Source organism: Alligator mississippiensis, chromosome 15, assembly GCF_030867095.1.
Source record: "Alligator mississippiensis isolate rAllMis1 chromosome 15, rAllMis1, whole genome shotgun sequence".
Taxonomy (NCBI): Eukaryota; Metazoa; Chordata; order Crocodylia; family Alligatoridae; genus Alligator; species Alligator mississippiensis.
Genome location: NC_081838.1, coordinates 12903061 through 12929092, shown reverse-complemented (window position 1 = coordinate 12929092; position 26032 = coordinate 12903061). Strand labels below are relative to the sequence as shown.

At 64.8% G+C, this 26032-nt stretch overlaps 4 protein-coding genes across 6 annotated transcripts; all 4 read left to right on the top strand.

Annotated features, from left to right (window-relative positions):
- Nucleotides 1-53: 53 nt before the first annotated feature.
- On the top strand, nt 54-4122 carry LOC102570239 (pro-interleukin-16). Of its 2 annotated transcripts, XM_059717950.1 has the most exons (7): nt 54-517; nt 1206-2398; nt 2738-2918; nt 3004-3102; nt 3191-3407; nt 3492-3617; nt 3942-4122. In XM_059717950.1, the coding sequence occupies exons 2-7, from the start codon at nt 1377-1379 to the stop codon at nt 4097-4099; spliced, it is 1803 nt and encodes a 600-aa protein (XP_059573933.1). In that variant the 5' UTR covers nt 54-517; nt 1206-1376; the 3' UTR covers nt 4100-4122. The 2 variants fall into 2 exon arrangements, with proteins under 2 accessions (XP_059573933.1, XP_059573934.1); XM_059717951.1 differs by lacking the exons at nt 54-517; nt 1206-2398 and having other exon boundaries at nt 2586-2918.
- A 168-nt stretch (nt 4123-4290) lies between these two features.
- HAX1 (HCLS1 associated protein X-1) lies at nt 4291-7632 on the top strand. Of its 2 annotated transcripts, XM_019494585.2 has the most exons (8): nt 4294-4466; nt 4915-5117; nt 5553-5746; nt 5940-5985; nt 6227-6342; nt 6641-6776; nt 6893-7015; nt 7538-7632. In XM_019494585.2, the coding sequence occupies exons 1-7, from the start codon at nt 4423-4425 to the stop codon at nt 7006-7008; spliced, it is 855 nt and encodes a 284-aa protein (XP_019350130.1). In that variant the 5' UTR covers nt 4294-4422; the 3' UTR covers nt 7009-7015; nt 7538-7632. The 2 variants fall into 2 exon arrangements, with proteins under 2 accessions (XP_019350167.1, XP_019350130.1); XM_019494622.2 differs by lacking the exon at nt 6893-7015 and having other exon boundaries at nt 4291-4466.
- A 721-nt stretch (nt 7633-8353) lies between these two features.
- AQP10 (aquaporin 10) lies at nt 8354-11713 on the top strand. The gene is made up of 6 exons (XM_019494465.2): nt 8354-8546; nt 9891-10017; nt 10278-10415; nt 10576-10694; nt 10997-11226; nt 11428-11713. The coding sequence occupies exons 1-6, from the start codon at nt 8442-8444 to the stop codon at nt 11711-11713; spliced, it is 1005 nt and encodes a 334-aa protein (XP_019350010.1). The 5' UTR covers nt 8354-8441.
- A 663-nt stretch (nt 11714-12376) lies between these two features.
- Nucleotides 12377-24909, top strand: ATP8B2 (ATPase phospholipid transporting 8B2). Its single transcript, XM_059717944.1, has 28 exons — nt 12377-12610; nt 14074-14140; nt 14573-14631; nt 14958-15071; nt 15253-15351; nt 15642-15703; nt 15833-15905; nt 16139-16209; nt 16441-16520; nt 16841-16999; nt 17183-17271; nt 17554-17750; nt 18460-18668; nt 18813-18856; nt 19138-19303; nt 19446-19634; nt 19997-20112; nt 20260-20424; nt 20501-20612; nt 20728-20833; nt 20983-21127; nt 21470-21653; nt 21786-22009; nt 22329-22412; nt 22806-23051; nt 23315-23453; nt 23729-23859; nt 24133-24909. Exons 2-28 carry the CDS (start codon nt 14110-14112, stop codon nt 24418-24420), a joined length of 3582 nt encoding a protein of 1193 aa, XP_059573927.1. The 5' UTR covers nt 12377-12610; nt 14074-14109; the 3' UTR covers nt 24421-24909.
- The last annotated feature ends 1123 nt before the right edge of the window (nt 24910-26032 follow it).

Here is a 26032-nt window from a genome sequence, read left to right as displayed (position 1 = left end):
ACTTCCCCTGTAGGCTTTACTTCACTCCCCTGGTGCAGGTCAGGCAGCAGCAGCAGTAGCCCTGTAGGACTAGGGAGCTCCGGGCAAGGACTCAACCCCTTTGGCTGCCCTGTTGCTTTTGAGGCCATGTGGACAGGGAGCTGAGCTCTGCTCCGTGCATGCTGGCCCCAGGGCAGGAGGGCTGGATGAAGGAGGGTGGTGTGGCTGAGGTTGCATCCAGTACAGGCCTTGACCCTTTCCTTGGCCAAGGGCCTCAGCCCCTTGCTCACCCCCCTACCTCTGTGGAGCAAAAGGAAGTGGCAGCTGTAGCTGTGAGCTGCGCTCCCCAGGCCCAGCGGAAGCAGTGGGGCAGGAAGCTGCCTTGGCGCCTTTTTTAGCTGCCCGCAGGCGCTTGCTGCAGCGGCCCCGTTCCGGCTCCCTGCTTAGGGGACGAGCCCCTTCTGACTGTGTCCCCTGTGCCATCCCTGCACCAGCCTGCTGTTCCCCACATCCCCTACGCTGCTCACCACAGGGCCAGGTAGGACCTGCCTGATGGATGCTCGGTTGGGGGGGGGGGGGGAGGGCACTTCAAGGGACATTGCACCCCTTCCCAGGCAGCAGCCCCTTCCCCACAAGACATCCTGGTGCACCTACCTAGGTCGTGCTCCCAGAGGTGGATCTTGGGTAGAAGCCTCCAGACATGGCACGTCCTGGTGCTCCCCAGTTGCCTCTGGCTCCCAACAGCTCCTCAGCACTTCCGCTCTGGGCCCCAGCCCATAAAGCACCAGCTTCCCTGCTCCATGACCTGCAGGTCCCCTTGGCTGCCAGGTCATGCCCCAGCGGTGCCCACATGTCCCCTGCTGTCTCAGCCGGGTCTGCAGGCACAGGCACGGTTGACCGGTGAGATGTAGTGGATGGGAACAGGGCTCTGGCTCCCAGTCCTGTGCAGCTAGTGCTGGGGCTGCCAGCTCCGCCCTGGGGATTTGTAAGCAGCAAAAACCCTCAGGGTGGCTGGGCCTTGGCCTTGCTGGGAGCCTGAAGACGCTCCAGGAAAGGGCCGGTCGCTTGTGCCATAGCCTCCCATGCTGGGGCTGGCTCTGCCTGAACACCTGAAATAACTTGCCCGCCTCAACCTGACGTGTTGGGACAGGAGCAGGGGGTGGCAGCCACGGCAGGCCTTGGAGCAGGATCCAGCTGCCAATGCAATTCGTGCTCTGTTCCAACAGGCAGGGAGGAAGGGGCAGTGGCCCCCGCTGCGCACTTTGGCCCCTGGGGAGCACCCCAGGATGGACGTGGGAGCAGCTGCTGGGGGGAACTGAAGGCATCAGTGGAGCCAGAAACCCGCTGGACTCATAAAGCCTCCACGTGACCCAGTGGCCTAACCCACCGCAGCAGGGATGCAGTCACCTGCACACCCACGAGCCCGGAGCTGTGAGATCCCGTGGGGGCCAGACCCCACCCGGCGCTTCTCTGTGAGGCCTCTGCAGGCACCCACAACCCCCCGGCACCGCGGCCTGCAGGAGCTGGTCCAGCTCTTCGAGCAGGGCACAGCCACAGAGGGCAGGCTCCAGGCTCCCCACAGCAGAGCCCAGACCAGACTGCAGAACAGGGGTCGTTCCCCCGGCCTGGGTGGCAGCCGGGCAGAACCTCCCGGGAGAACACAGCCTCCCCTGAGCCAGGTGCCCACAGGGCAGGGGGGGCCTGGTGCCTGGCCCAGCTGCTCCGTCAGGGAGCAGGTTCAGGCCTTTGAGCTGCGTTTTGGGTCCCCACAGGCCCCCTGCACTGCTGCAGCCCCTGACAGCAGAGGCGGGCATGGGGAAGGCCCAGGGCCAGCCAGAGCCCACCAGAGTTGGAGCGGGAAGCAGGAGCCCCGGCCCCCATGGAGAGGGGGGCAGCTCCCAGGACCGTCAGCCCCCAGGCAGCCACAGCTGGGCAGCTTGGGGGCTAGCAGAGCCCTGGGCCTGACGGCAGCCAGGGCAGGAGCCCACCCAGGGGGGAGGGGCCAATCAGCTCCCTGGGGGCTGCCCCAGGCCCCCTCCGCTCCCCTCACTCTGCAGCTGGGGCAGGCGGGCGGCCCCCAGGCAGCTCTGGAGCTCAGCGCTGATAGAGAAGTAGGGGCCTCCAGGGAGGGGAGACTGCGAGGCCTAGCTGCCTGGGTACCCCACTGCTCCCTGGCACCCTCAAGCCCAGTGGCCCTACATCCCTGGGAGCCCCCCTGGAGTGGCTTGGCCCAGCCGGGCCCCTTCACATCCTCCCCAATCCCCACCCGGCCACCCCCAAATGCCACCACCCCCAGGCACCAGGCCCTGGGGCCGCTTGCTGCTGCACACCATGGCCTGGGGGAGTCCGACGGGGAAGACTCCGACTCGACAGTGCCAGATGGGCAAGGCCAACCTGACCAGAGGAGCTTCACCCTCAGGTGGGCCAGGGCCAGGGCTGATGTGTGAGCAGGCCTGTGGGGCTAACCTGGGGCAGGTGTCACCCACAGGCCAGCTCAAGGTCTTCTCTTCGCCCTCTTGCAGGGGTCCTGCAGGGAAGGGAGGGGCGTTCTGGGCTGGGCAGAGCTCAGAGGGGCCCTGTATTGTTGCTGGGCATAGAAAGAGGGCAGGATCAGTGCCTGTCTGCTGAGGGGTTGGGTGTGTGCTTGGTGCAGATGTGTAGGCTGGGTGCATTGGTATTGGGTTGAGGGGAGCAGGGAGTGGGGCAGGGCCTGGGTCATGGGGGTACTGCCATGACCTGTGTTCCTCCCCGTGCCCAGCCTGGCCGAGCTGTGGGACTGGGGCTTGGACGGGAAGGAGGCTCCACAGGACAAGGGCGCCAGAGCCAAGACCTGCTCAGCGCCGCTGAACTCCAGCATGTCCAGTGCGTCGCTGATCCCAGCCGCTGACCTGGAGCTGATGCTGGAGGAGGCAAAGGGGCTGGGGGAGGAGACGCTGCAGGTACCGAGCCCCTAGGCTGGGGCTTCCTTTGGTCGCTGTGGCCCTGGGAGGTCCCCCGGTCACAGCCGATGCATCCCTTTGGCAGTACCTCGAGGACATCCACGTGGTCGTGCTGCACAAGGAGGAGGGCGCTGGGCTTGGCTTCAGCCTTGCAGGGGGCACCGACCAGCACCGGCGGGTGACGGTGAGCGCCAGGGCCACATGTGCAGCTGGGGGGTGGGGGGGCCACCCCAGGGCTCTAGTGCCTGAGGCTACTCCCTGGGTCCCCTCAGATCCACCGTGTCTTCACTGGCGGCTTGGCCGCGCGGGACGGCTCCCTGCACCTGGGTGACGAGGTGCTCTCCATCAACGGGCACCCGCTGGGGGGCTGCAGCCACGCACAGGCACTGCGGGTGCTGCATGGGGCCCGAGCCGCCCGCCAGGCTGTCGTGGTGCTGCGCAGGGGCAGCAAGGACGTGGCCCCCAACGGGACCCCTCCGTCTACACCAGGTAAGGGGCAGGTGGGATCCGGGGGGGGCCATTCCCTGGAAACGGTGGGTGTCTGACTACCCCCTCTGTCCGTCCTCCCTGCAGAGGAGCCAGTCACGGTGCTGTCGGTGCAGCTGATGAAGGACTCGGGGGGCCTAGGCTTCAGCCTAGCTGGGGGCCGGGGCTCACTGCGTGGGGACCAGCCGCTCACTGTCCAGAGGGTCTTCCTGGGTGAGGCGCTGGGGGGCAGCAGGGGTGACCGGCCAGAGGGGTGATACCAGATCTGGGGGGAGGGCAGGGCAGGGCAGGGCAGGATGGGTGCTGGAGGGCAGTCTTGAGGGTGCCTGGGCGGGGCGGGGTCCAGGGAGGATTGGAGGCAGAAGGGCAGAGTGGGGGTGCCTAGGGGCAGTCTTAGGGGGGCGGGTCCAGGGGGCTCTGGGGGGCGGGGCAGAGTGGGGGTGCCCGGGGGCAGGTAGGTGGGTCCTGGGGGGGCAGGGGGGGAAGCCCGGGGGTGGGGGGCCCCTCCCTGACGCTCTCTCTCCCCTCCGCCCTTAGGGGGCCCGGCGGCGCTGGTGCGGCCCGGGGACGAGCTGCTGCGGGCCGGCGGGAGCAGCCTGGCGGGGCGGTCGCGGCTCGAGGCCTGGCACGTTCTGCGCGCGCTGCCCGCCGGGCCCGTGCGGTTGCTGCTGCGGCGCCGGCAGGGCAAGGGTTAACTCCCGCTCATTAAACTGCTGTGACGTGACTGCCCGCGTCCGGAGTGCCTGTAAGGGGCGGGGGATCTTTTGCGACACTCATCCGCTGCGCTTGACGGCAGCGCGTCTGCCCTCCTGAGGACAGTAAAAGCGAAGAGGTCGCCATGACGTTGCGGCGTGACGCTAGGCGGCCATACTTGACGGCAGCGCGGCGCGGGGAGGGGAGGGGAGAGAGGCTCTCGCTTAACGGTGGCGTGGCCTCGGGGCAGCGTCGTGATAGCGGCGGCCGCGCTTAGCAGTCGCGTAGTAGTACCGAGCGCGCCGCGCTTGACAGCAGCGGCGGGATGAGCTTTTACGACGTCTTCCGGGGCCTCTTCGGGTTCCGCAGGTGCGCCCCTCCCCCTGGGGCCTCCGGCCAGAGCCGGGACCCCCCAGGCACCCCCAAACCGGGACCCCCCAGTCGCATTGACCCAGTTGAGCTCGGATTTGTCCCAGCCAGGACCCCCGACCGCCCCCCTGGGCTGGGAACCCGCTGGGCGCCTCCCAATCGCGACGCCCCAGCCGGGCTCAGCCCCCACCATGGGCTCCTCCAGGCAGGACCCCAGGGACAAACCCCTGGAAAGCCTCCCCCAACCGCCCCCTCCCACGGGGCACAGACCCGGGTGGGAGCCCCCTGTGGCACCCAACCAGTGCAGCCCCTTGTCCTGCTACCTCTGGGCAGGGCCTGGTGCCGTGGGGCTCTGCCGTCCCCACCAGGCCGCCCAGCACTTGGTGTCCCCCCTGGGGCTGATCATCTCCCTGCCACTGCCCGGTGCTCCTGACCCCGCTCCCCCCAGGCCCCGGAACCCCTTCTTTGGGGGCATCATGCGGGACGAGGATGAAGACGACGATGATGATGCGCTGGATGCAGAGTGGGGCCCCGCCTTTGGGGCCGGCCCCGCCGGGGAGTTCGGCTTCAGCGTCGGCCCCGGCGGGATGCGTTTCCACAACGGCCTCAACTTTGACCAGCTGTTCCGTGAATTCAATGAGCTCTTCCATGGTATGGGGGTCTGGAGGCGGCCCTTCGGTGCAGGCAGCCCCGTTGTTGCACTGGGCACATGGGGCTGGGATCTGGGCCCTGGGGAGATGCTCCATGGGCTGCCCTGTTGTGTGGGCTGGGATAGGGGGTGCAGGCAGGGCTGGGGCTGTGTGGGGTCATGGGGACAGTGAGTGAGGGGTGCTGGCATAGCTGGGAGCCACGTGAGCGGGAGCAGGGGGCTGGACTGGAGAGCTGGAGTGGGGGCATGGAGAGTTTGGGGTGGGTATAGCATGTTGTGTGTGTGTGTCCCTCCTCCTCCTTCCCCCCCCCCCCCCCCCCAGGTCAGGCCCAGGGGGATGCAGGTCAGGCCCTGGAGCTGTTGGCAGAGCAGGGCCCTGGGTGTGCCCAACGCCACGTTGGGGAATCCCGGCTCCACCTGCATCCTCTGCTCCCCAGGGCTCCCCGGCATGGAGTCGCCCCCGCCTGCTGCTGGCGAGAAGCACAGGCAGTCGCTGCGGGACTACATGCTCAAGTACCCGGATGGTCCCTGCCCCAGGACCCCTGTGGAGGACCCCGACTCAGGCGGGGGCTTGGGGGATGGTGCTGGCCCAGCAGCCCCAGGCAGGAGGCCCTGGCAACCATTTGCAGGGGTAGGTGCAAGGGGAGGGGTGTCTTGCCTGCGCAGTGTGAGATCCCACGGGTAGCTTGCAGGTGTGTGTGGGGAATCACCTGCCATGGCTCCTTGTGAACAGGCCCTTCCCCAGGGACTGCAGCTCTGTGAGGTTCCCCTGGACTGCGCAGAGCTGCTCCAGTCTCTGGTAACACCTATGCTTTCCGTCGCAGCTGGAGGATGCCCACCCGCCGCCGCCTGCTCTCAAGGAGGATAGAGGTCCGTGCCTGTCAGGCTAGAGGCAGCCCTCCCTCTGGGAGCACAGCCAGGGCTGCCTGTCCTGGGGCTGCTCTGGACAGCTGGGAGGGGGTGGCTCAGCCTTGGACCCAGGTCCCCGCTGCTCTTCCTGTGATGTGGGGCTTGAGCCTAATGCCTGTAGCAGCAGCATGACACAGGAGTGATCTTGGCTGGGGTGGGGAAGGAGAGGCCTGTGCCATCTCATGCTGTCTATCCTCCTCAGATCTGGACTCCCAGGTCTCCTCAGGTGGGCTGGAGACAATCCTGAGGCCAAGTGAGCCGAAATCCCACTCCTGTTTCCAGAGCGTCTCCATCACCACAGTGACCAAGCCTGATGGGGTGAGTGATCTGGGTGTAAGGTCTGGTCTTGGGCACAGGGGACATGACTCCCTGGAACCCCTTGCTCTTGGTGGTGGGCTTGGACTGGGGTGGGGGCAGTGTCTTTCTACTCCTCCAAGGCTCAGATGTCTGGCTCTGGGCCTGGGGCTGATCTTGGGCCGTGACGGAGCAAGGGCTTGCTGTCCCGGGGAGGTGGCTACACAGGATCCTCACTCTGGGCATGGCAGGATGTGGGTCTGGGGTGCCTGGGCCTGCCCTAGGCTCCAGGGGTGACCAGAGTTTGTTGTCACTTGTGCAGACTGTGGAGGAGCGTCGAACAGTGCAGGACAGCCTGGGCCACCGGGAAACAACGGTGACCCAGTGGCACAGGGACCAGGCTATCACCACCATGGAGCCTGGGCAAGGCAGGGACAAGGCAACCAGCATGGACAACTGTAAGTGTGAGCTAGAACCTCCCTGGGGCTGTGCCAGGGGTTGCCTGGGACAGGGGCTGTCTGGGAGACACCCCCCCCTCCCTCCCCAAGTGAGCCAGCTCCCCTCTGTTCTGCAGGGGAACCGGCATGGTTCACAGGCATCTGGCAGCAGCCGGGAGAGCCCCGCATCCGGGACCTGAGGGACTCCTCTTTCCTGGGTGGCTTCCTGCGCCACTGGTTCTCAAGCCGGTAGCTCTGGGGTCTGTGTCCACATCTGCGCTGCAGGGACAGGGGCCAAGCGCTGTGTGCTGGGGGGAAGGCTACTGCCCAGGACATGTCTCTCTAGTGCACAGTGGCAGTTGCTCTGCTGCTAAGAGACATGGCATCCTCTGCCTCCCCGTGACACCTGTCAGAGGGGATGAGGTGACCCTGCTTCATGCTGCAGTGTGCCTTGGCTGACTGCCATGCAGCTGGGCCACCTGGCTGGCATCCTTGCTGGAGATGCAGTAGTGCCTGCTGCAGTGGTCCTGGGGGGTGGGTACCAGAGCCTGGTGTGCCAGGGCAGAGGCTGCTTCATGGGCTGTGCTGTGGGAAGAGCAGGGCCAAGGCAGAGGGGAGGCACTCAGGCCTGGGGCAGTATGTGCTCTCAACCTAGACATGGGGCCTGTCCAGGGGGGCCTCCCTATTCCACCTCTCCTCTCCAGCTATGGTTGGGGTCACCTCTCAGTAGGGAAGGGCAAGCAGGCTCTGGGTCAGTCTCACAACTCTGTTCTCACTTGCAGGTGTCTGATCCTAGCAGGGAATGCGGGGGCTGTGTTGGGTCGTCTCGTCCTCCTGGTACTGGTGTGCACAGAGTAATAAAGTCTATTTATGCTAACAGTCATCTTATGGCTTGTCTGTGGCTCCTGATGCTAGGCTGGGTAGAGCCTGGGGTAGTTCCCTGTTCCGAGCCAGGAGCTGCCCCCCTGACCAGCCTTGGCGCTATCCCCCTTGCGGGTGCAGCTATCCGCAGGCCCCTGGCTCCGTGCCTTGCCCCGCCCTTCCTGCTCCACTTCATTACATCCCCTCATGCTGAGGCCTCCTGGGGCTATTCCCAGGGGCTGCTGCTGGGAGCCTTTCCAGGGCCATTTCATTAGCACTCATTGCTGTGCCAGAGCTGCCCGTGCCTGAGCATCTTGCCAAGAGGAGAGCCCTCCCCATGCCAGCGCCAGGCTGGAGAACAGGGTCTTGGGCACTGCTCTTGCCCTCTTGGGGGCTTTTAACTGCTGTCTAGAAGCCCCCTCCTTCCCCACCCTTGTTTTCAAGGGTGATAAGTGAAGGCCAGGCCCATGCGAGCATCTGCCACTCCCTGCTTTGGTGCTAGGGGGCTGACCTGGGGAGGTGGCATGGGCTGGGCCTCTTCCCCTTGGGCTGAGGCAGGGTTATTTACCATCTGTGTGGTCCTGGCAGTCCTGCTGCTAGCCCTGGGGTGAGGAGCTGTGGGCTCTGGCAGTCCCGTTGCTGGCTATGGAGAGGGTGGGGGCCTGATCCTGGTAGATCTTGATCCTGGGGGTGGGGGCTGCCTCATGCCCACTTGATTGGAGTGAAAGTCTGTGCCTTATCACTAGCTGCAGATAGGAGCCCATGAGGCTCAATAAAAGTGCTGGGCTAGCATAAAACTCCCTCTTGCTGCTGCCTAGGACTGCCATGGTCTCTGCACGCTTCCTGGCAAAGGCTGGGACTCTGCTCCATGTCCGCAGCCGCTTGGTCCGGGAGTGCCTGGCTGAGTCGCTTGCTGTCTTTGTGCAGATGGTGAGTGCCATGGGGGAAAGGCTTGGGCCCAGTGAGGGGAGCCCTGGGCTGGTAATGGGGATTACAAAGCAGGCAGGGGGTGCTGGCAGGGCTGGGGGCAGCAGGTTGGAGCTGAGGGGCACCAGCAATGCAGAGATTCACAGACTTTTACCCCAAGAAGCTGTGATGCAGGTGATGTGGGGTTGGAGGGGTGGGATGGGCTGTGGCTCCCCCAGCCCTACCACCAGGTGTGGGTGGGGGCTGGACCGGAAGGAACTGGACCCAAGAACAGCTGCTGGGAGCCAGCAGCCCACCCAGGCCAGCCATGCAGCCCCAGTGGGCTGCCTGGCCTCAGCTTGTCTGAGCTCCAGCAGCTGGAGGGCCTGAGGGAGTCTCGGCCCTGCGCCAGCCTCTGGACATCGACACCAGCACTGTAGTGAAAGCAGCCGGGACTGAGCGAAGCTACAAAATGCAGCAATGGAAACCTCTGAACCAGTTACAGGAAGTGGAGCAGAGATGGGGCCAGGACTCCTGGGTTCTCTGGCCAGCTTTGGGGAGGAGTGTGAGGTCTAGTGGTTAAAGTAGGGAAAGGCAGGACTCCTGGGTCCCCTCTCCAGCTGTGTGTGTGTGTGGGGGGGGGGGGTGATCATTAGAACAGAGGCAGGTCCCCTGTATTCCAGCCCAGCCCCGCTCTGCTCCATGTCACTGCAGCTGGCCCTGCTGCACACTGACCCTGTTAGATCCCGCGCAGCTATCTGAGGCTGGGAGGTTTCCAGAGGCTTCGTGGCTCATTGGTGCCCTGGGGTGGGGGAGGTGCAGGGGGCTGCCAACCTTTCCCCAAACTGGGTGTGCAGCTTGCACCATGCCCTCCCCAGGCAGGCAAAGGTTGGGGTGCAGGACCTTTGTGTTACTTTTGAGGATGATAAGGGAGGCCAGGACCACGTGAGCCTTGGGCACCGCCTGCCTTGGAACCAATGGGCTGGTCTGAGCAGCTAGGGGAGCCGGCCCTGAGGCACCAGCCTGGAAGGATCTGGCTCCGTTTATTCCTTGTAGGCAAGTGACCTTATCAGCAGAGCCATAAACACTAGGAGCTGAGCGTATCGGCATGTCAGGGAAGCCGGCTCCCAGCCCTCCGCTCTTCAGGAACTCCTTGGGGCTGTGCATGGCCTGTGCTTGGTTTGACCCAGCCAGCACCATAGAGACTGCACAAAAGAGAAGCCAGAGCGGTCATGAGCTGCCATCTTGGTCTGGCTGCAGTAGGCCTTGAGTGACAGGAGAGCCTTTGGCCTGAAGAGCGAGGGGCCACAGGGCGGCGCTGGGGGGACCAGCTCATGGATAGCCACATCTCCTCCCTGCTTCCCCTAGCTGATAACCCTGGGCGCCGCGGCACAGACCATCACCAGCCAGGGCGCGAAGGGTGGGTATGTCTCCTCCTGCCTGGCCGGGGCCGTGGCCGTCATGGTGGCCATCTACATTGCTGGCGGAGTCTCAGGTGAGTGCAGCAGTGGGACTGGGCTCCAGGCCGGCAGGTATGGGAGGCTCTGGCCCTGGATGCCCCTGACTCAGCCTCTCTCCATCCCCTTATCTCCTGACTGCTGCTGCTACCCTGATCTCTGCCGCTGCCCTCAGCTCCCAGCCACACACTGCTGACACCCCTGCAGCTCAGGGGCCCGTGGGGCAGGGCTGCCCTGTGCCCCTGCCCTCCCCCCACATCTCAGCCCCATCCCGGCTCCTCCTGCTTGTGTCTTGCAGGTGCCCACCTGAACCCTGCCTTCTCATTGGCCATGTGTGTGCTGGCCCGGTGCCCCTGGTGGAAGCTGCCCATCTTCACTGTCGTGCAGACCCTAGCAGCCTTCCTGGGTGCCGGTGCTGTCTATGCCCTCTATTATGGTGAGAGCTGGGTGTGCGGGTGCAAGGGGTGTAGGCAGCATGCATGCATGTGTGTGTGTGTGCCCCATGCCTAGATGCAACGCCAGGCTCGGCTCTCAGGCTGCTGGGGGCTGTCCAGGCCTGGGTGCCTGAGCCCCGCTCACACCCAGCTCCTTTGCAGATGCCATCCAACACTACAGTAATGGGACCCTTGCAGTCACGGGTCCCTGGGAAACTGCCTCCATCTTTGCCACCTACCCCGCACCCTACCTGTCCCTCCAGAGTGGCTTCCTGGACCAGGTACACCCCTGCTTCCCTTCCCACCCCCTTACCTGGGCAGGTGAGGCTGGGGGTGCAGGGTTTGGATTGGTGGGGCTCTGGGGCTGGTGTTCCTATTGGCTGAGCCCTGGGGCAGGTGCGGTCCTTAACCCTGTGGCTGCTGGAAAGAGAGGGATGCCCCAAACTGTGTGTCAGGGGGCCGGTGACCCCCAAGCCTGGGCCCATGGTTGGCTGCCTGCCCCTGGCCCCCCCAGGCCTGCTGCTCTCCCTTGGGGGCTGGGGGCAGGAGAGTGCCCCTCACCGTGCCTGGCGGCCCCTTGCAGGTGATGGGCACAGCACTGCTGCTGGTGGGCATCCTGGCCATCGTGGACACCCAGAACAAGGGCATCCCAAAGGGGCTGGAGCCGGTGGCCGTGGCCATGCTGGTGCTGGCCCTCAGTCTCTCTGTAGGCTCCAACTGCAGCTGCGCTATCAACCCTGCCCGTGACTTTGGGCCACGGCTTTTCACCTATGTGGCAGGCTGGGGCCCCCAGGTCTTCAGGTGGGTGACAAGGTGAGCCCCTCTAATCCACAGGGGCCACCCAGGCCCTCTCCCCACTGCGGGGTCAGACCCCAACCATGGCCTGGCCAGGCAAAGCCTGGGCTCTCCCATCCTCCACCCTCACCATGTCCCTGGCCCCCTGTGCGGCCCTGTGAGACCCCCCTTCCCCAGCCTCTTCCCTCTGGACTGACCTGGCCTGCGCTCTCTCCCCAGGGCTGGCCATGGCTGGTGGTGGGTGCCGGTAGTGGCTCCCCTGGTAGGGGCCGTGGTGGGCTCCATGCTCTACCAGGTGCTGGTGGCATTTCACCACTCGCCTGCCCCAGGAAGCGCCCATGAACTGGAGGTGGAGAAGCAGAAGGAGATCCCCATCTTCATCATCAGCCCTCAGGCTGAAGAGCAGCTCAAGAAGGCCACAGTCCTGGAGGAACCCTGGCCGGTGACTTCTCTGCCTGGGCCCAGTACAGACAGAGAGGGGTCCTCTCCCCGCCACGCTATGTGAAGTCTGGGCCACGGCAGCACTGGAGTGGACCGGCTGCTGCAGCAGACAGACAGACCGAGGGCCCCAGTGGCCGTGGCTCGAGCTGGGCCCCGGGGAGAAGGGGTCACCAGCAGGTAGTGCAGACCCAAGCTCTTGTCTCCTGGCCCCACGCTGGCAATGATGGAGCCTGATACTCTACAAGCTGCTGGCTTCTTGGGTGTCCAGGAGAGAAGGGCGAGCTGCTGGGGCAGCTTGTGGGGCCCAGTGGCAGCTGGTGCAGGACGCTGGGGTCCCCTGGCCCTGTCGCGTGAGCGGATACAAGGACTCCTCTTTCCCTCCTGTCGCCGGCAGAGGTGGCCCAGGGAAGGTACCGAGCCATGCACAGCGCCTCAGAGACCTGTCCATCTCGGTGCCATTAAACGCGTTTGCAGGGGCTGGAAGCGCCTCTCGCACACTGGGTTGATCCAGATCCAGTTTGGGCCCCGGTGGGAGGGCACGGGCAAGGGGCTGCTGCTCCGGAGCCCACCCCAGCCGGGGCTGCGGGAGGCCCTCGGCTCCTCCGGGCCCCGGGGGTGCCGCGCTCCGCCTGGGACGAGCCCCGCGCAGCCGCCGCATCCCCGCCCGGCCCCGGGCTCGGGGGGGGCTGGACGCCGCCTCCTTCCCGCGGGGGCTCGGCCACGTCGCTCCGCTGCACGGGCCGGCCCGATCCTGCGGCGGGGCTGGAGGCGGGGGGAGCCCCCGCCGCCCCCCGCCCGGCGCGGCCCCTTTCATCACTTCCGCCCCGCGCAGGAGCCGAGCCGAGCCGGGCCGGGCGCGGGGCTGCGGGCTGCGGGCTCGGCGCGGCCGGGCTCCCTCGTCCGCCGCGCCCATGAGAGCCCGGGCCGGGGCCGCCGGCTGCGCGGGGCGCTGCGCGCGGAGGTAGGCGGCCGGGCTGGGCTGGGCCGGGCCGGGCCGCGCCGCGCCGGGCCGGGCGGGACGTGCCCCGGCAGCCCCGGGAGGAGCGCGCGGGCCCGGGATGGGGCGGGATGCGGGTTCTGCCCCGCGGTGCTCGGCGCTGCACAGGCCAGAGTGAGCGGGATGCGGAGGGGAGGGCAGAGCTAAGCCCGGTGCCCGGGCAGGAGCAGGGGCAGCGCCCTCCCCTTCTGCCCCGTGGAGCCGCGAGTCCTCCCGCCAGCCGCCTCCTTCCTCCGAGCCGGGGCAGAGCCCGAGCACTGCGGCCCCTGCCCGCTCTGCCCCGGGCCCCTTCTCGCAGCGCAGGGCCCCTGGCTGCTGCCTGGATGACAGTGGGACCAGCCCTTGGGCCCTGGCTGCCCGCGGGGATGTCGCCGCTGGCCGGGTCCTGCTCCCCTTGCATCCTCCACCCGCAGCCCTTCCGGCCTCGCCAGGCCTGGCTGCAGGTTGTGATTGCCGGCTCTGCTCCCTCTGGCTGCTGTGCTCGGAGCCAGCTCCGTGCAGCCTGTAGCCATGGACACCCCTTCCCTGCTGGCACTGGCATGACCCACTGGCCAGGACTCCTGGGCTTTCTTCTCAGCTTGGCCCAGCTTCCCCCCTGTCTGGGCCACGGGACTGTCTGCACTGGGGGCACTAAAGGAAATGTCTCCCTGAGGAACCGGGCCCGTGGCCGGCAGAGGGGCAAAGGCCTTAACGGGGCCAGGAAGCCTGTCTCTGGGGCAGGGTTTCTAACGTGGCAGCAACCGAAGCTGGTGGAGACCACGGATGGGGAGTTTCGCTTTCCGTTTCCCCACCAAAGCAGCGCAAGGAGGAACACTGGGCGCGGGGAGGGTCTGCAGAGATGGGGGGCTGAGGATGCTGGTTGTGGCCTGTGGGGTGGCTGCAGAACCTGGGGATCAGGCCCCACGTGGAGCTCACAGGCTGGGGAGACCTGATGGGGAAGGCAGGGCCAGCACCCCCTTCCCAGCTGGGGGCAGGGACCTGAGCTCCGGTCTCCTTGTGCCTTCCTTCCAGCATGGCGCAGGGCTGTGGGGCACATGCCCTCCCAGCTGGGCCTGCACGTGCTGCTCTACCCCCCAGGTTCAGGGCTCCACTTCCCCTCGAGCATTCGAGGTTGGTCCAGCACAGGCTGAGCCCAGCGGCCTCTGCCTTGGCCTGAGGTCCTGTCCCCTGGGGCTGTGGCCGTGCAGGGCACGCAGGGGGCTGGATGGGCAATGCTGTTGCTGGCTGAGGATGAGCTGGCAGGACCTGAGTTGCAGGCCTAGCGCTTGGCCGCCCCATCCAGTGCCCTCAGCTGGGGGGGGTCTCTGGGCAGCCCCATCCCAGTCCTGCTGTGGGGGCCAGGGTGAGGGGTGCAGGCAGGGGCAGGGTGAGGGGGGTAGGTAGGGGCAGGCAGGGGATGCGGGGCCCTGACAGGTGTCTCTGCACAGGGTCTCCCATGGGCTGGCCTAGCCCTTCCGGATGCCATGGAGCTGTGTGCCCAGAAGCGCCCCCCAGGTAGGGCTTGCAGGGGGAGGAGGGGTGCTGGGGACCCTCAGCTGCTAGCTTGTGGCCTGGCACCTGCACTCCCTCCACTTGCTTTTTGGGGGTTCTGTTGTCCCGGCAACGGCAGTGCAGCCCCATTGGCCAGCTCATGGCAGTGGGTGGGCCAGGCCCTGCGGGGGGGGCGGGGCAACCGCATGTGTGGGGGGGATCACGGGGATGGGGGTGGACTGCGGGGCCATACACGGAGGAATGCCTGCCAAGGACCCCTGGCCCTGGGTGCCCGGTGGGGGGGGGTGAGCAGCTGCTGTCACTGCCCCCTGGTGGCTCCGGCTCCAGCTCCATCATGGGAGGCTGCAGAGCCAACTCGACGTGAGCTTGTCGGGCCGTGCTTGGCCACCCCTCCTGGGGGTCCTGGGCCGCGCTGACCGCACCACACTCTTGCAGAGGACGAGCGGCGGGTGAAGGCCAACGCACGAGACTACAACGAGAAGTTCCAGTACGCGGTGAGTGCGGGATCGGGCCCCAGGGCAGCCTCTGGCCATGATGCCCTCCATGCTGGGAGGGTCCGTGTAGCTGTGGGTCCCGGTGCAGGCGCAGGCACTGGCTTGTTCATCCAGCTCCTTTCTCCCAGGGTCCTCCCCCCCACAACACCCTGTCCTGCACCGTGGGTGCCTGCCAGAGCAGCCCGCCCCATGCTACAGTGGGGAGGAGACCTAGGAGTCTGGGGCAGGCAGGATGAGCCCATCCTTCTGCCTGGGGTAGGGACGCAGGTGCTGAGCCCATGTGCCCCAGGCCCTGCCTGTGTCTCACCCCCTCTGTCTCTCCCCAGAGTAACTGTATCAAGACCTCCAAGTACAACATTGTCACCTTCCTGCCCGTCAACCTCTTTGAGCAGTTCCAGGAAGTGGCCAACACCTATTTCCTTTTCCTCCTCATCCTGCAGGTGGGTGTGGGGGTCCCGCAGGGCAGGGGCTGGCCTGGGGTGCCCCGTGGCAAGGGAATGGGACCTGCTTTGGAGATGTCCGGGGTCCCTCGGGTGTGACGGCCCCGTATGTATGCAGCCTGCCCTTCCTCCCACAGGGTGGGGACACGGGCATTTCTGACACCCTCCCCCCTTTCTGCAGCTGATCCCCCAAATCTCCTCACTGTCTTGGTTCACCACCATCGTGCCTTTGGTTCTTGTATTAACCATCACGGCTGTCAAAGATGCCACCGATGACTATGTGAGTGTCCCTGGCCATGCCCAGCGGTGCTGGGCTGTGGGTGCTGGTCCCATCCCGGCCAGGCTGTGGTGTCAGCAGTGCTGCCCCAACTGCCTGCTGGGCCAAGGGTGCCCAGGCTGGCATAGGGGGCAGATGGGATGCAGGGGCTGGGCCTGTGCTGCTCAGCACTGCCCTTGTTTCTGTAGCTCCCTGGAAAGAGCCAGAACCCCATGTCCTACATCATGGGTCCAGCCATGGTGCCTAGGTGCGGGGGAACAGGGCCCTTTTCTGAGCCTCTCTCCTGCCCGCAGTTTCGCCATAAGAGCGACAACCAGGTGAACAACCGCCAATCTCAGGTGCTGATCAACGGAACGTGAGTATCACTGGGCCGGGGTAGCACGGCCGGGGTGAGGGACTGGGGGAGGCCATGGGCCCCTAGGCTCGGCCAAGCTAGCACCAGGGGCACCAGCCCTGCCCTAACTCTGCACTGCACCCCCTGCAGCCTCCAGCAGGAGCAATGGATGAATGTGCGCGTTGGGGACATCATCAAGTTGGAAAACAACCAATTCGTGGCAGTGAGTTTGGTCCTGGAGCAGAGGGGAGCATGCAGAGGGAAGGCTTCAACCATGGGGTCCCACAGACTCAGAGGCCATCCTGTCCCTGGGAAGGGCAAGGGTTTGGCCTCTAGCATACAACCCAGAACCCAGGGTCCCCTGCCCCATACCACACTGAGGGAGGTCCCAGCAGGAGCAGCCATTTGGGGGCCCCGATCCCAGCTCAGCCCCGGCCCCGCCTTTCCCCCCGACAGGCCGATCTTCTGCTTCTCTCCAGCAGCGAGCCCCACGGATTGTGCTACATAGAAACCGCAGAGCTGGATGGGTAGGTGACCCTGGCCATGCAGCCCCAGGCATCCTGGGCTCTGGACACTGCAGGGAAGTCGGTGCCAGTGCCGGATCTGAGGGAGGGGAGGGCTCCCCAGACGCGCGTGCTGTGTTGGGTGGGGAGCGACTTACTTGAGGTCACTCATGGAGAAACCAGTGGTGCTGGAGGTAGAACCCCGGTGTCCTGGGGGCTAGTGTCCAGGGTGACACCGCGTCTTTCCCCTGCTAGGGAGACCAACATGAAAGTGCGGCAGGCCATTCCTGTGACCTCTGAGCTGGCAGACACAAGCAGGCTGGCCCAGTTTGACGGTGAGAGCCCAGCACCAGGCAGCTGATGGTAGCCTGCCCCGCCCTGCGCTGGCCATGGGTGCCCAGGGCTCAGGGCAGCCTTTGTGCCCCTGTGACTCTTACTCCTTGATCCAGCCTGTGCTTTGCTCCATGATCCCCACAGCTGGGACTGGAGTTGCCCTCTAGCCTGTGCTCCTGCCCCACTCTCCACACCAAGTGGGTGCCCTAGCCTTCATGGAGCTTGTGGGCCGGGACAGAAGCGGGGAGCTGGGTTCCCCCCCTGCTCCTTTCTCCTGCGCAGGGGTGTGAGATGCTGCCTTGCGGCCCCTCTGCCTCCTCAGGTGAGGTGATCTGCGAGACCCCGAACAATAAGCTGGACAAGTTCAGTGGGACCCTGTACTGGAAGGAGAACAAGTACCTGCTGAGCAACCAGAACATGCTGCTGCGCGGCTGCGTCCTGCGCAACACCGAGTGGTGCTTTGGCCTCGTCATCTTTGCAGGTGGGTGCCTGCAGCCGGGCTGGGACCTTGTGGGGAGGGAGGCTGGGGTGCAACATTGGGGTGACAAGCTGGAGCCCAGTAATGCGGGGGGGGGGGGGGAGAACCCCCCCAGTTGGGGGGCATGAGGCAGGAGGCTCCCCAGGGCTCTCCCTGATGGTCATGGCATCCCCCATCTGCCCCCAGGTCCAGACACCAAGCTGATGCAGAACAGCGGCCGGACCAAGTTCAAGCGCACGAGCATTGACCGACTGATGAACACGCTGGTGCTCTGGGTACGTGGGACCCGGCATCTGCTGCTGGGGCTTGGAAGGGAGGGAAGAGGCCTGCAGGCAGGGACCCCCCGCCTCTTGCTCCTGGGAGCTCTTCCCTCCTGCCTCAGTTTCCCCCTGAGCAGCACCCGTCTCTGAGCCCAAATCCTGCTGGCTGCCCCCTGGTGGTGGGTGCTGCCCCCTGGTGGTGCCGAGGCAGTCTCTCTGTGGCAATTGGGGGTGCTAGGGAGGGGGTCCCTGCTGCCCCACACCACATCTGACCTGGCCCTGCCTGCACTGCTGCAGATCTTTGGGTTCCTGGTGTGCATGGGAGTGATTTTGGCCTTCGGCAATGCCATCTGGGAGTACAAGGTGGGAGCCCGCTTCCAGATGTACCTGCCCTGGGACACGGCGGTGGACAGTGCTGCCTTCTCCGGCTTCCTTTCCTTCTGGTCCTACATCATCATCCTCAACACCGTGGTGCCCATCTCGCTCTATGTCAGGTAGGCCAGGGCCTGGGGCTGGGGGTTGGGGGGCAGTTCCACAGGCTCCCAGCTACTCTGGGCTGGGGGCACACCCACAGTGGGGTGCTGGCGGGTGGGGGAAAAAGCAGGGTTGGATGACTTGGGGGAGGGGGCTGGCCTGGGGCAGGGGGGCTGCCACCTTTGGCTGCGCTGGAGGCTCCTAGGTAGAGGCTGTGCCGCCATCTCTGTGCTCTGTCCTGGCCGCCCGGCTGTCCCCTTGCCCTGCCCTGCTGCACGCTGGCTTGTTTGGCTCTGCCCAGCCCTTCTTCCCCCCAACCTGCACCCTTCTGCCCTGCCCCCTTCTCTCTCTCTTTTAATTTCTCTCTCTTTTCGTTCCCCAGCATGCGTTCTCTCACCCCTAGCCCCGAGGTAAGAACGGGTCACGCTCCCTGCTAGCCTAGGTGCTTTTCTTCCTCTTCCTCCTCCCTGCTGTGGGGGAGTGGGTACTTGCCCAGGAGGGTGGGGGTGACCCTAGTATATGCCCCTAGGGTCGGCTGGCCCTGTCCCCTGCTTGTGGCCCTGTCCTAGGCTCCTTGCTCGCTGCATTTGGGGGTAGGAGGTTCGTGGGCTCAGGCTGGGGGCAGGTGGCCCGGGACACCTGAGTTCTGTCACCAGCTCCGTGGGGGTCTGTGCGGCAGGGACAGGCCCCACACTGAGCCATGACGAGCCCCCTCCCTCCATCCCACAGCGTGGAAGTGATCCGCCTCGGCCACAGCTACTTCATCAACTGGGACAAGAAGATGTACTGCGCCAAGCGACGCACGCCAGCCGAGGCCCGCACCACCACACTCAATGAGGAGCTGGGACAGGTGGAGTACATCTTCTCTGACAAGACCGGCACGCTTACCCAGAACATCATGGTCTTCAGCAAGTGCTCTGTGCATGGCCGCAGCTACGGTGAGCAGCAAGGGACAGGATGGGTTGCAGGGAGGGGGCAGCACAGGGCTCTCCGGGGGGTGGGGGAGTGGGGTGCAGCTGGCCAGTGCTTCCCCAGGCCATGTGGGCAGGCAAAGTGGTTAACCCCTTGTGCTCTGCTCACAGGTGATGTCCAGGACATGCTGGGACACAAGGCTGAGCTGGGAGAGGTAGGACCTACCTTCTCCCACCTGGCCCATCTTGGCTGCATCATGCCAGGGGAAGGCAGAGGCACCTGAGGATGAAATGGAGCCACGGTGGGGGGAAGGAGGGGAGGGGCAGGTCCCAGCATCTCAAGAGGAACCTTGCTGCCTGTGCAACTTGCGGTGGGGCAGGACGGGCTGTTACCTGTCCCTGTCTCTGGGGGCCCATGCCTGGGTGCTGGGGGGGCAGGGCTTGAGCTCAGTGTCCACGGCAGCCAGCCGGGTGCTCACCATGTCTCCATCCCCAGCGTCCAGAGCCGGTGGACTTCTCCTTCAACCCGCTGGCTGACCCACGGTTCCGGTTCTGGGACGCTGGCCTGCTGGCTGCCGTGCAGCTGGGCAACCCCCACGTGCATGAGTTCTTCCGCCTGCTCTCGCTCTGCCACACTGTCATGTCTGAGGAGAAGAATGAGGGTGGGTGTCACACAGCTTGCAGGGGAGGGGACTGCCACAGGGACTGGATCCCTGGGTGGGGGTTGTGGCATGGGAGGGTGAGGGGTGGCCTCCATGCACTGTCTCTGCCTCTGACCCCATATCCCTACCCGCTGTGCCCCAGGGGAGCTGTACTACAAGGCGCAGTCCCCAGACGAGGGGGCGCTGGTCACAGCCGCCCGGAACTTCGGCTTCGTCTTCCGGGCGCGCACACCCAAAACCATCACAGTGCACGAGCTGGGCCACGCCATCACCTACCAGCTGCTTGCCATCCTGGACTTCAACAATGTCCGCAAGCGCATGTCGGTCATTGGTGAGCTGGGCCGGGCTATGGGACAGGCGGGTTTCCAGGAGCCATGGGCTGAGGGAGCTTGTGGGTGCATGGACACAGTCCTGGGGTGGGGTGGTGGGGCCAGTGCTGGACAGCAGGTCAGCTTCAGGGGCTGCAGCCTTGCCCTGGCTGGATACGGCCAGTCTCTGCTGCGCTGGCCTGGGATCTGGCCCTCCAAACACTGCTGGGGTCCAGGGCCTCTGCTGCAAACCCCTGCTCATGGTTGCTGGCAAGGAGGCAGCTCAGGGTCCTCAGTCTCTGTCGTCTCCTCCAGCTCAGGGGTCCTGAGCTCCCTGTCCCTGCTTGGCTGTGGGGGCTGGGACTCATGGCACCTTCCCCCGCAGTGAGAAACCCTGAGGGCAAGATACGGTTGTACTGCAAGGGGGCTGACACCATCCTGCTGGAACGGCTGCACCCGGCCAACCTGGAGCTGGCCAGCATTACCACGGACCACCTGAACGTGAGTGGGGGGCAGGTCAAGGGAAGGGGTGCCTGCAGCACTGGGGCTGGGGGAAGCTTGTTGGGGGGGAGGGTTATGGGGGTCCCCGTGTCCCTCCTTCCCCGTCTCCAGGCTCCTGGTCCTGGTCCTGATGCCTGGTGCCCACAGGAGTACGCTGGTGAGGGGCTGCGGACACTGGTGCTGGCCTACAAGGACCTGGAGGAGGGGTACTACGGGGACTGGGCAGAGCGGCTGCGGCGAGCCAGCCTGGCCCCCGATGCCCGCGAGGACAGGCTGGCCCGGCTCTACGATGAGGTGGAGCATGACATGATGGTAGGTGCCAGAAAGCTGGCCTGGCAGGTGGGGTGTGGTCCCACAGCACCCCTGGGCTCATACGCATCTTTCCCAGCTGCTGGGGGCCACAGCCATTGAGGACAAGCTGCAGCAGGGTGTGCCTGAGACCATTGCCATCCTCACGCTGGCCAACATCAAGATTTGGGTGCTCACAGGTGACAAACCAGGTGAGGAGGCAGGGGGGTAGGGGTTGTTTTGGGCTGAGGTTTTTACCCCCTGGTTTAGTCCCCAGGAGTGTTGGGGGGCCTGCTTTGGGACTCAACCTGCCTCTGTTCCCTTCAGAGACAGCCGTGAACATCGGCTACTCCTGCAAGATGCTGACGGACGACATGACGGAGGTGTTCGTTGTGACGGGGCACACAGTGCTAGAGGTGCGCGAGGAGCTCAGGTGAGGGCTGCTAGCAGTGGCTGGCACAGAAGAGTGCTCTGGGTCGGGGAGTGGGAGCTGGCACAGGGGGTGCTCTGAGCAGTGGGGTGGAGGGTTTCCTCCCTGCCCCCCTGGTGCCCATGCAGCCCCTGACAGCTGCCCCCAACCAGGAAAGCCCGGGAGAAAATGATGGATGGGTCACGCTCCATGGGGAACGGGTTCTCCTGCCAAGAGAAGCTCTGCTCCTCCAAGCTGCCCTCCGTGCTGGAAGCCATCGCCGGCGAGTATGCCCTGGTCATCAACGGGCACAGCCTGGTACGGGCGCATGGGGGGAACAGGACAGCTCATTGCATGCAGATACCTGTAGATGCTGCCCCTCCCTGGTCCAGGGTGGATGTTAAGTCCTGCAGCCACAGCATATAGAGCATATGGACAACTGGGGAAACTGAGTCATGGACCTTTTAATCCATAAGAACTTTGCAATGGGACAGACCCACATGCTGCCCCTCCCCAGTCCTGGCAGCCTTGCTCTTGCCCTTACTAAGCTAAGGGCCAGGTGCTTTTGCAACACCCCCCCCCCATTCTGGGACAGTTCTGCTGGGACCAGCAGGTCTGGAGTGCTGCCCTGGTGCTGATGACCCCTCGACCCTCCTACAGGCCCACGCGCTGGAAGCTGACATGGAGCTGGAGTTCCTGGAGACAGCCTGTGCCTGCAAGGCGGTGATCTGCTGCCGTGTGACACCGCTGCAGAAGGCACAGGTGGTGGAGCTGGTGAAGAAGTACAAGAAGGCTGTGACCTTGGCCATCGGTGATGGCGCCAATGATGTCAGCATGATCAAGAGTGAGTGGGGGCAGGGGGGGGATCTAGGCTCATCCTTGAGAGCTGCAGGGATCCCTTTGCAGGGGTGTGGATGCCCTGTGGTTCAGCAGCTGGGAGTGCCCTGCTGAGCCCACAAACCACTCCCCTCTGCAGCAGCCCACATCGGCGTGGGTATCAGTGGGCTTGAGGGCATCCAGGCAGTGCTGGCCGCGGACTACTCCTTCTCACAGTTCAAGTTTCTGCAGCGACTCTTGCTGGTGCATGGGCGCTGGTCCTACCTGCGCATGTGCAAGTTCCTCTGCTACTTCTTCTACAAGAACTTCGCCTTCACTATGGTTCACTTCTGGTTCGGCTTCTTCTGTGGCTTCTCTGCCCAGGTATGGCCTGGGCTCTGTGGGCAGGGAGGGGTTAATCCTGCCAGGGCTGGATTCAAATTTGGGTCTGAACTCCATCTGTGTGCAAAGAGCTCAGTACCAGCCATTAGGGGGCAGCACAGCCCACACCAGCCGTGGGTGAGGGCTGCAGGATCGGGTCCCTGAACTGGGTATAGAGCCTGGGCCTGTGGCCTGGCCAAGACAGGGGTCAGAGGGAGGCAGAGCTGGGGGTGGGGACTGGGCCGGGGGCTGTGCTGGGGGGAGGGGGGGTGGACTAGGGCCCCCTGCCCTTGCCCAGCGCTGACCTCTCCCTTGCCGGCAGACGGTTTACGATCAGTACTTCATCACGCTCTACAACATTGTCTACACCTCGCTGCCTGTGCTCGCCATGGGTGTGTTCGACCAGGTACGGGGCTGGGGCATCTTCACCCCCATGCCTTGCATAGGGGGCAGCCTGCAGCAGGGGGTGGATGGGCAGCTGCTTTGTGCTCGAGGATAGCGGGGTCCTGACCTGGTAGAAGGATCAATCCTGCTCTTGGTGGGTATTCACACCCCAGTGGTCCCTGCCTACCCTGGTCCAGAGACAGCTTAGCCCCATGTGCTGGGGGATGCTGGGCATGGGCTTCCCCTTTGGAGGGGGGCAGATGTCTTGAGCAGGGTGGAGAAAGCCCAGCTCAGGGCTGGATGGGAGCTCAGACGCCCAGCCTGGTCCCTCTCTTGGCTTCTGTGCTGGGGACTCAGTCTGATCATGACCTGGCTGCATGGGACTGGGCCCCTGCCTGACCCTCCCTCTTCCCAGGATGTGCCGGAGCAGCGGAGCATGGAGTACCCCAAACTGTATGAGCCAGGGCAGCTCAACCTGCTCTTCAACAAGCGGGAGTTCTTCATTTGCATCGCCCAGGGCATCTACACTTCCGTCCTCATGTTCTTCATCCCCTACGGTGTCTTTGCTGATGCCACCCGTGGTGACGGGGCCCAGCTGGCCGACTACCAGTCCTTCGCCGTCACTGTGGCCACTTCCCTGGTCATCGTCGTCAGTGTGCAGGTTGGCTGTGCCCCTGGGGGCAATGGGGGAGTCAGGCTGCTTTGCTTCAGCTGCTGGCATGCCTCCATGCCCCACCCCAGAAGTGGCTGCATCTCCAGGCTCAGGGGATGTAGCTGCAGATCAGGATCATGAAGGGTGCTGGGCCCGGGATTACTGGCTAGGAATGTATCCTTGCTCCCTGGTGCCTGCCCCAGCCCCCACAGAGCCTGGCCCCTGGCTTGGCCTGTCTCCAGCTTTCCCATGACCTCCCCTGCTCTCCCCAGATCGGGCTGGACACAGGGTTCTGGACAGCTATCAACCACTTCTTCATCTGGGGCAGCCTGGCCGTGTACTTCGCCATCCTTTTTGCCATGCACAGCAACGGCCTCTTCCAGATGTTCCCCAACCAGTTTCGCTTTGTGGGTGAGCCTGCGGGCAGGGGAAGGGGCTGGGGGGCAGAGACTGGGCAACTGGTGCTGCTGTGGAGGTGCTGCTGTGTCCCCGGTGCCCAAGGGAGGGATGTCCTGGGTCCTGCCCTGGCCACTGTCCCATGGCTTGTCCTCCTAATCCTGACTGTCCTGCCCCTTGAGAGCAGCATCAGGCTGCAGTGCCCTGGGAGGTCATGCTTGCCCCAGCTCTGGGCAGGGTCCCTGCCCCAACTGCTGCTTTTCCTCCCATGGCTCCTATCTCCCCTGCAGGGAATGCGCAGAACACACTGGCCCAGCCCATTGTGTGGCTCACTATTGCCCTCACCACTGTGGTCTGCATCATGCCTGTCGTCGCCTTCCGCTTCCTCAAGCTGGACCTGAAGCCTGAGCTCTCTGACACGGTGAGTGCCTGGGGGACCCCCACATCCAGGCCTGCTGTGCTGTGCACAAGACAGTGCCAGATGGGCCTGGCCATGGTACTAAGGTCCCGAATCTCTCTTGGTACCTGGAGCAGGGAGGAAGATGTGCATATGCCCCATATTACAGCATGGCATTTGCCTGGCCCTGTGACATTGTGGGGTGGGGAGCTAGAGCTCTGTCCCCACAAGAGGCTGGGGGGTGCCATGTCCTTGTGCCCCTGCCCAAGCTCCTGACTCTGCCCCCCGGCTCCCCAGGTGCGCTACACGCAGCTGGTGCGGAAGAAGCAGAAGACGCAGCACCGGTGCATGCGGCGGGTGGGCCGTGCAGGCTCCCGCCGCTCGGGCTATGCCTTCTCACACCAGGAAGGCTTTGGTGAGCTTATCATGTCCGGCAAAAACATGCGGCTCAGCTCCCTGGCGCTGTCCAGCTTCACCACCCGCTCCAGCACCAGCTGGATCGAGACCCTGCGCAAGAAGAAGGGCGGTGACAGCAGCAACGCCAGCAGCCCCAGTGGCGGGGCCGACAAGACGCTCAAGGTGTGAGGTGGCGGTGGCATCCCTGCACACACCCACCAGTGCCCCACCGCTTAGGCTGCTGGGCCCTGCAGCAGATCCCACTGTGGTGGCAGGGCTGGGGGTCCTGGGGGCACTGGTCACCGGCACAGGGCCATCCAGGTGCTGTGGGGCGGAGGCGGAGGCGGAGGCTGGACCACAACTGTGCAACCAAAAATCACCCCCCTCTGCGTGGATGATGGACCCTACGCTGTGCGGCGGTAGTTTCCCTGGCCGGAGCCCAGGAGCGGGGGCCCTCATGGAGCCGGTGCGCTCAATATCCACACACACGGAGTTACCGCTACCCGGAGTCACACATGAATGTATCACGCTGGAGACACAGAGACATGGAAGGGCTGGGCCGGGCCAGGTAGGGCCCCCCGCCCACTGTACACATCTTTCTTTTTTATATATAAATATAAATATATAAATATATATATATATAAACAAAAGGAAATGGAAAAAAAAGGTAAAATCCAAGCTCACACAGAGCCTCTTTTCTGTCCGTGGGGGTGGCAGCCATTCCCAGGGCACTGGCTACTCATTTGGGGGCTGTGCTGAGGCTGGGGTCAGCAGTGGTTTGTGCCTGCTGGTTTGGGGGGCAGTGCCTAGGCCACAGGCATGGAGGGTGCTAGGAAGTTCTCTGCTCCGGGTGCCATTCAGCAGGGCACAGGCCCAGGCTGGGGGTGGAGGTTGGGGACACAGGATTTTCCCCACCCCACACCATGGGCACTTTGCAGGGGTGTGAGAGCTTGCTGTGGGGTGGGGGGAGGCAGTGTCTCTATGGGGGATGTGGAGGCTGCTGGCACCCCTGCACTTAGGGAATCTAGTAGCGTTGGAGGCCAGCGTGCCTTGTTCCCACTCAGCCAGGCTCAGAGGCAGCTCTTGGGGTGCTTGGCTGGGGTGAGGGGGCTGGCCCATGCTCAGAGGAGCAGAGCCCCTGTATGGGCCCCCTGCCCAGGGTCTGACCAGCTGGCTAGTTCGAAAGGGGAACCGGCGGCTCCCAGGCCTTACTGCCTTCCTCCTTTTCCCTGCAAAAACAGCTTGAGCAATGTGCAGGGGGCTGGGGTCGGGTGTTTACAGGCAACTCGTGATTCATGCCCATGCCCAGCAGGCCTTTCCCAAGGGTCAGCTGCCCTGGGGTCAGGGCCCAGCTCCACTCCGGCCTGGTGCAGGCCTAGCCAGGGCAGCATCACAGCCTGGCCCCTGTGAGAGAGGCCCATGCCACACATGCCCATGGTCGCTGTTCCAGCCCAGCCCAGCCCCTCTGGAGCTGCAGGCCTGAGTGCTGTGGCCATGGGGTGCAGCAGCCCATGGGAGCAGAGAGTGAGAAGGAGCAGGCCAAGGGAGCTGGGTCCAGGAGTGTGGAAGGCCAGGGTGTGGCGTGGTCAGTGGGGTCTGCCCTGGAGCTGCAGGCTGGGTCCCTGCCCTTCGTCCTGCTCCGAGGGGCCAGGGGCGAGTCCTGCTGCCTCTTGCTGCTCCTTCCCTTTGCAGCAAGGGGCCTGGCGAGGGCAGGGGCCAGGGCTGCTGGATGCCCCAGCTGGGCCGGGCACAGCCTCCAGCTGCGGGGAAGGGGCGGGTCGCGCCCGGAGAGGAAGCGCTG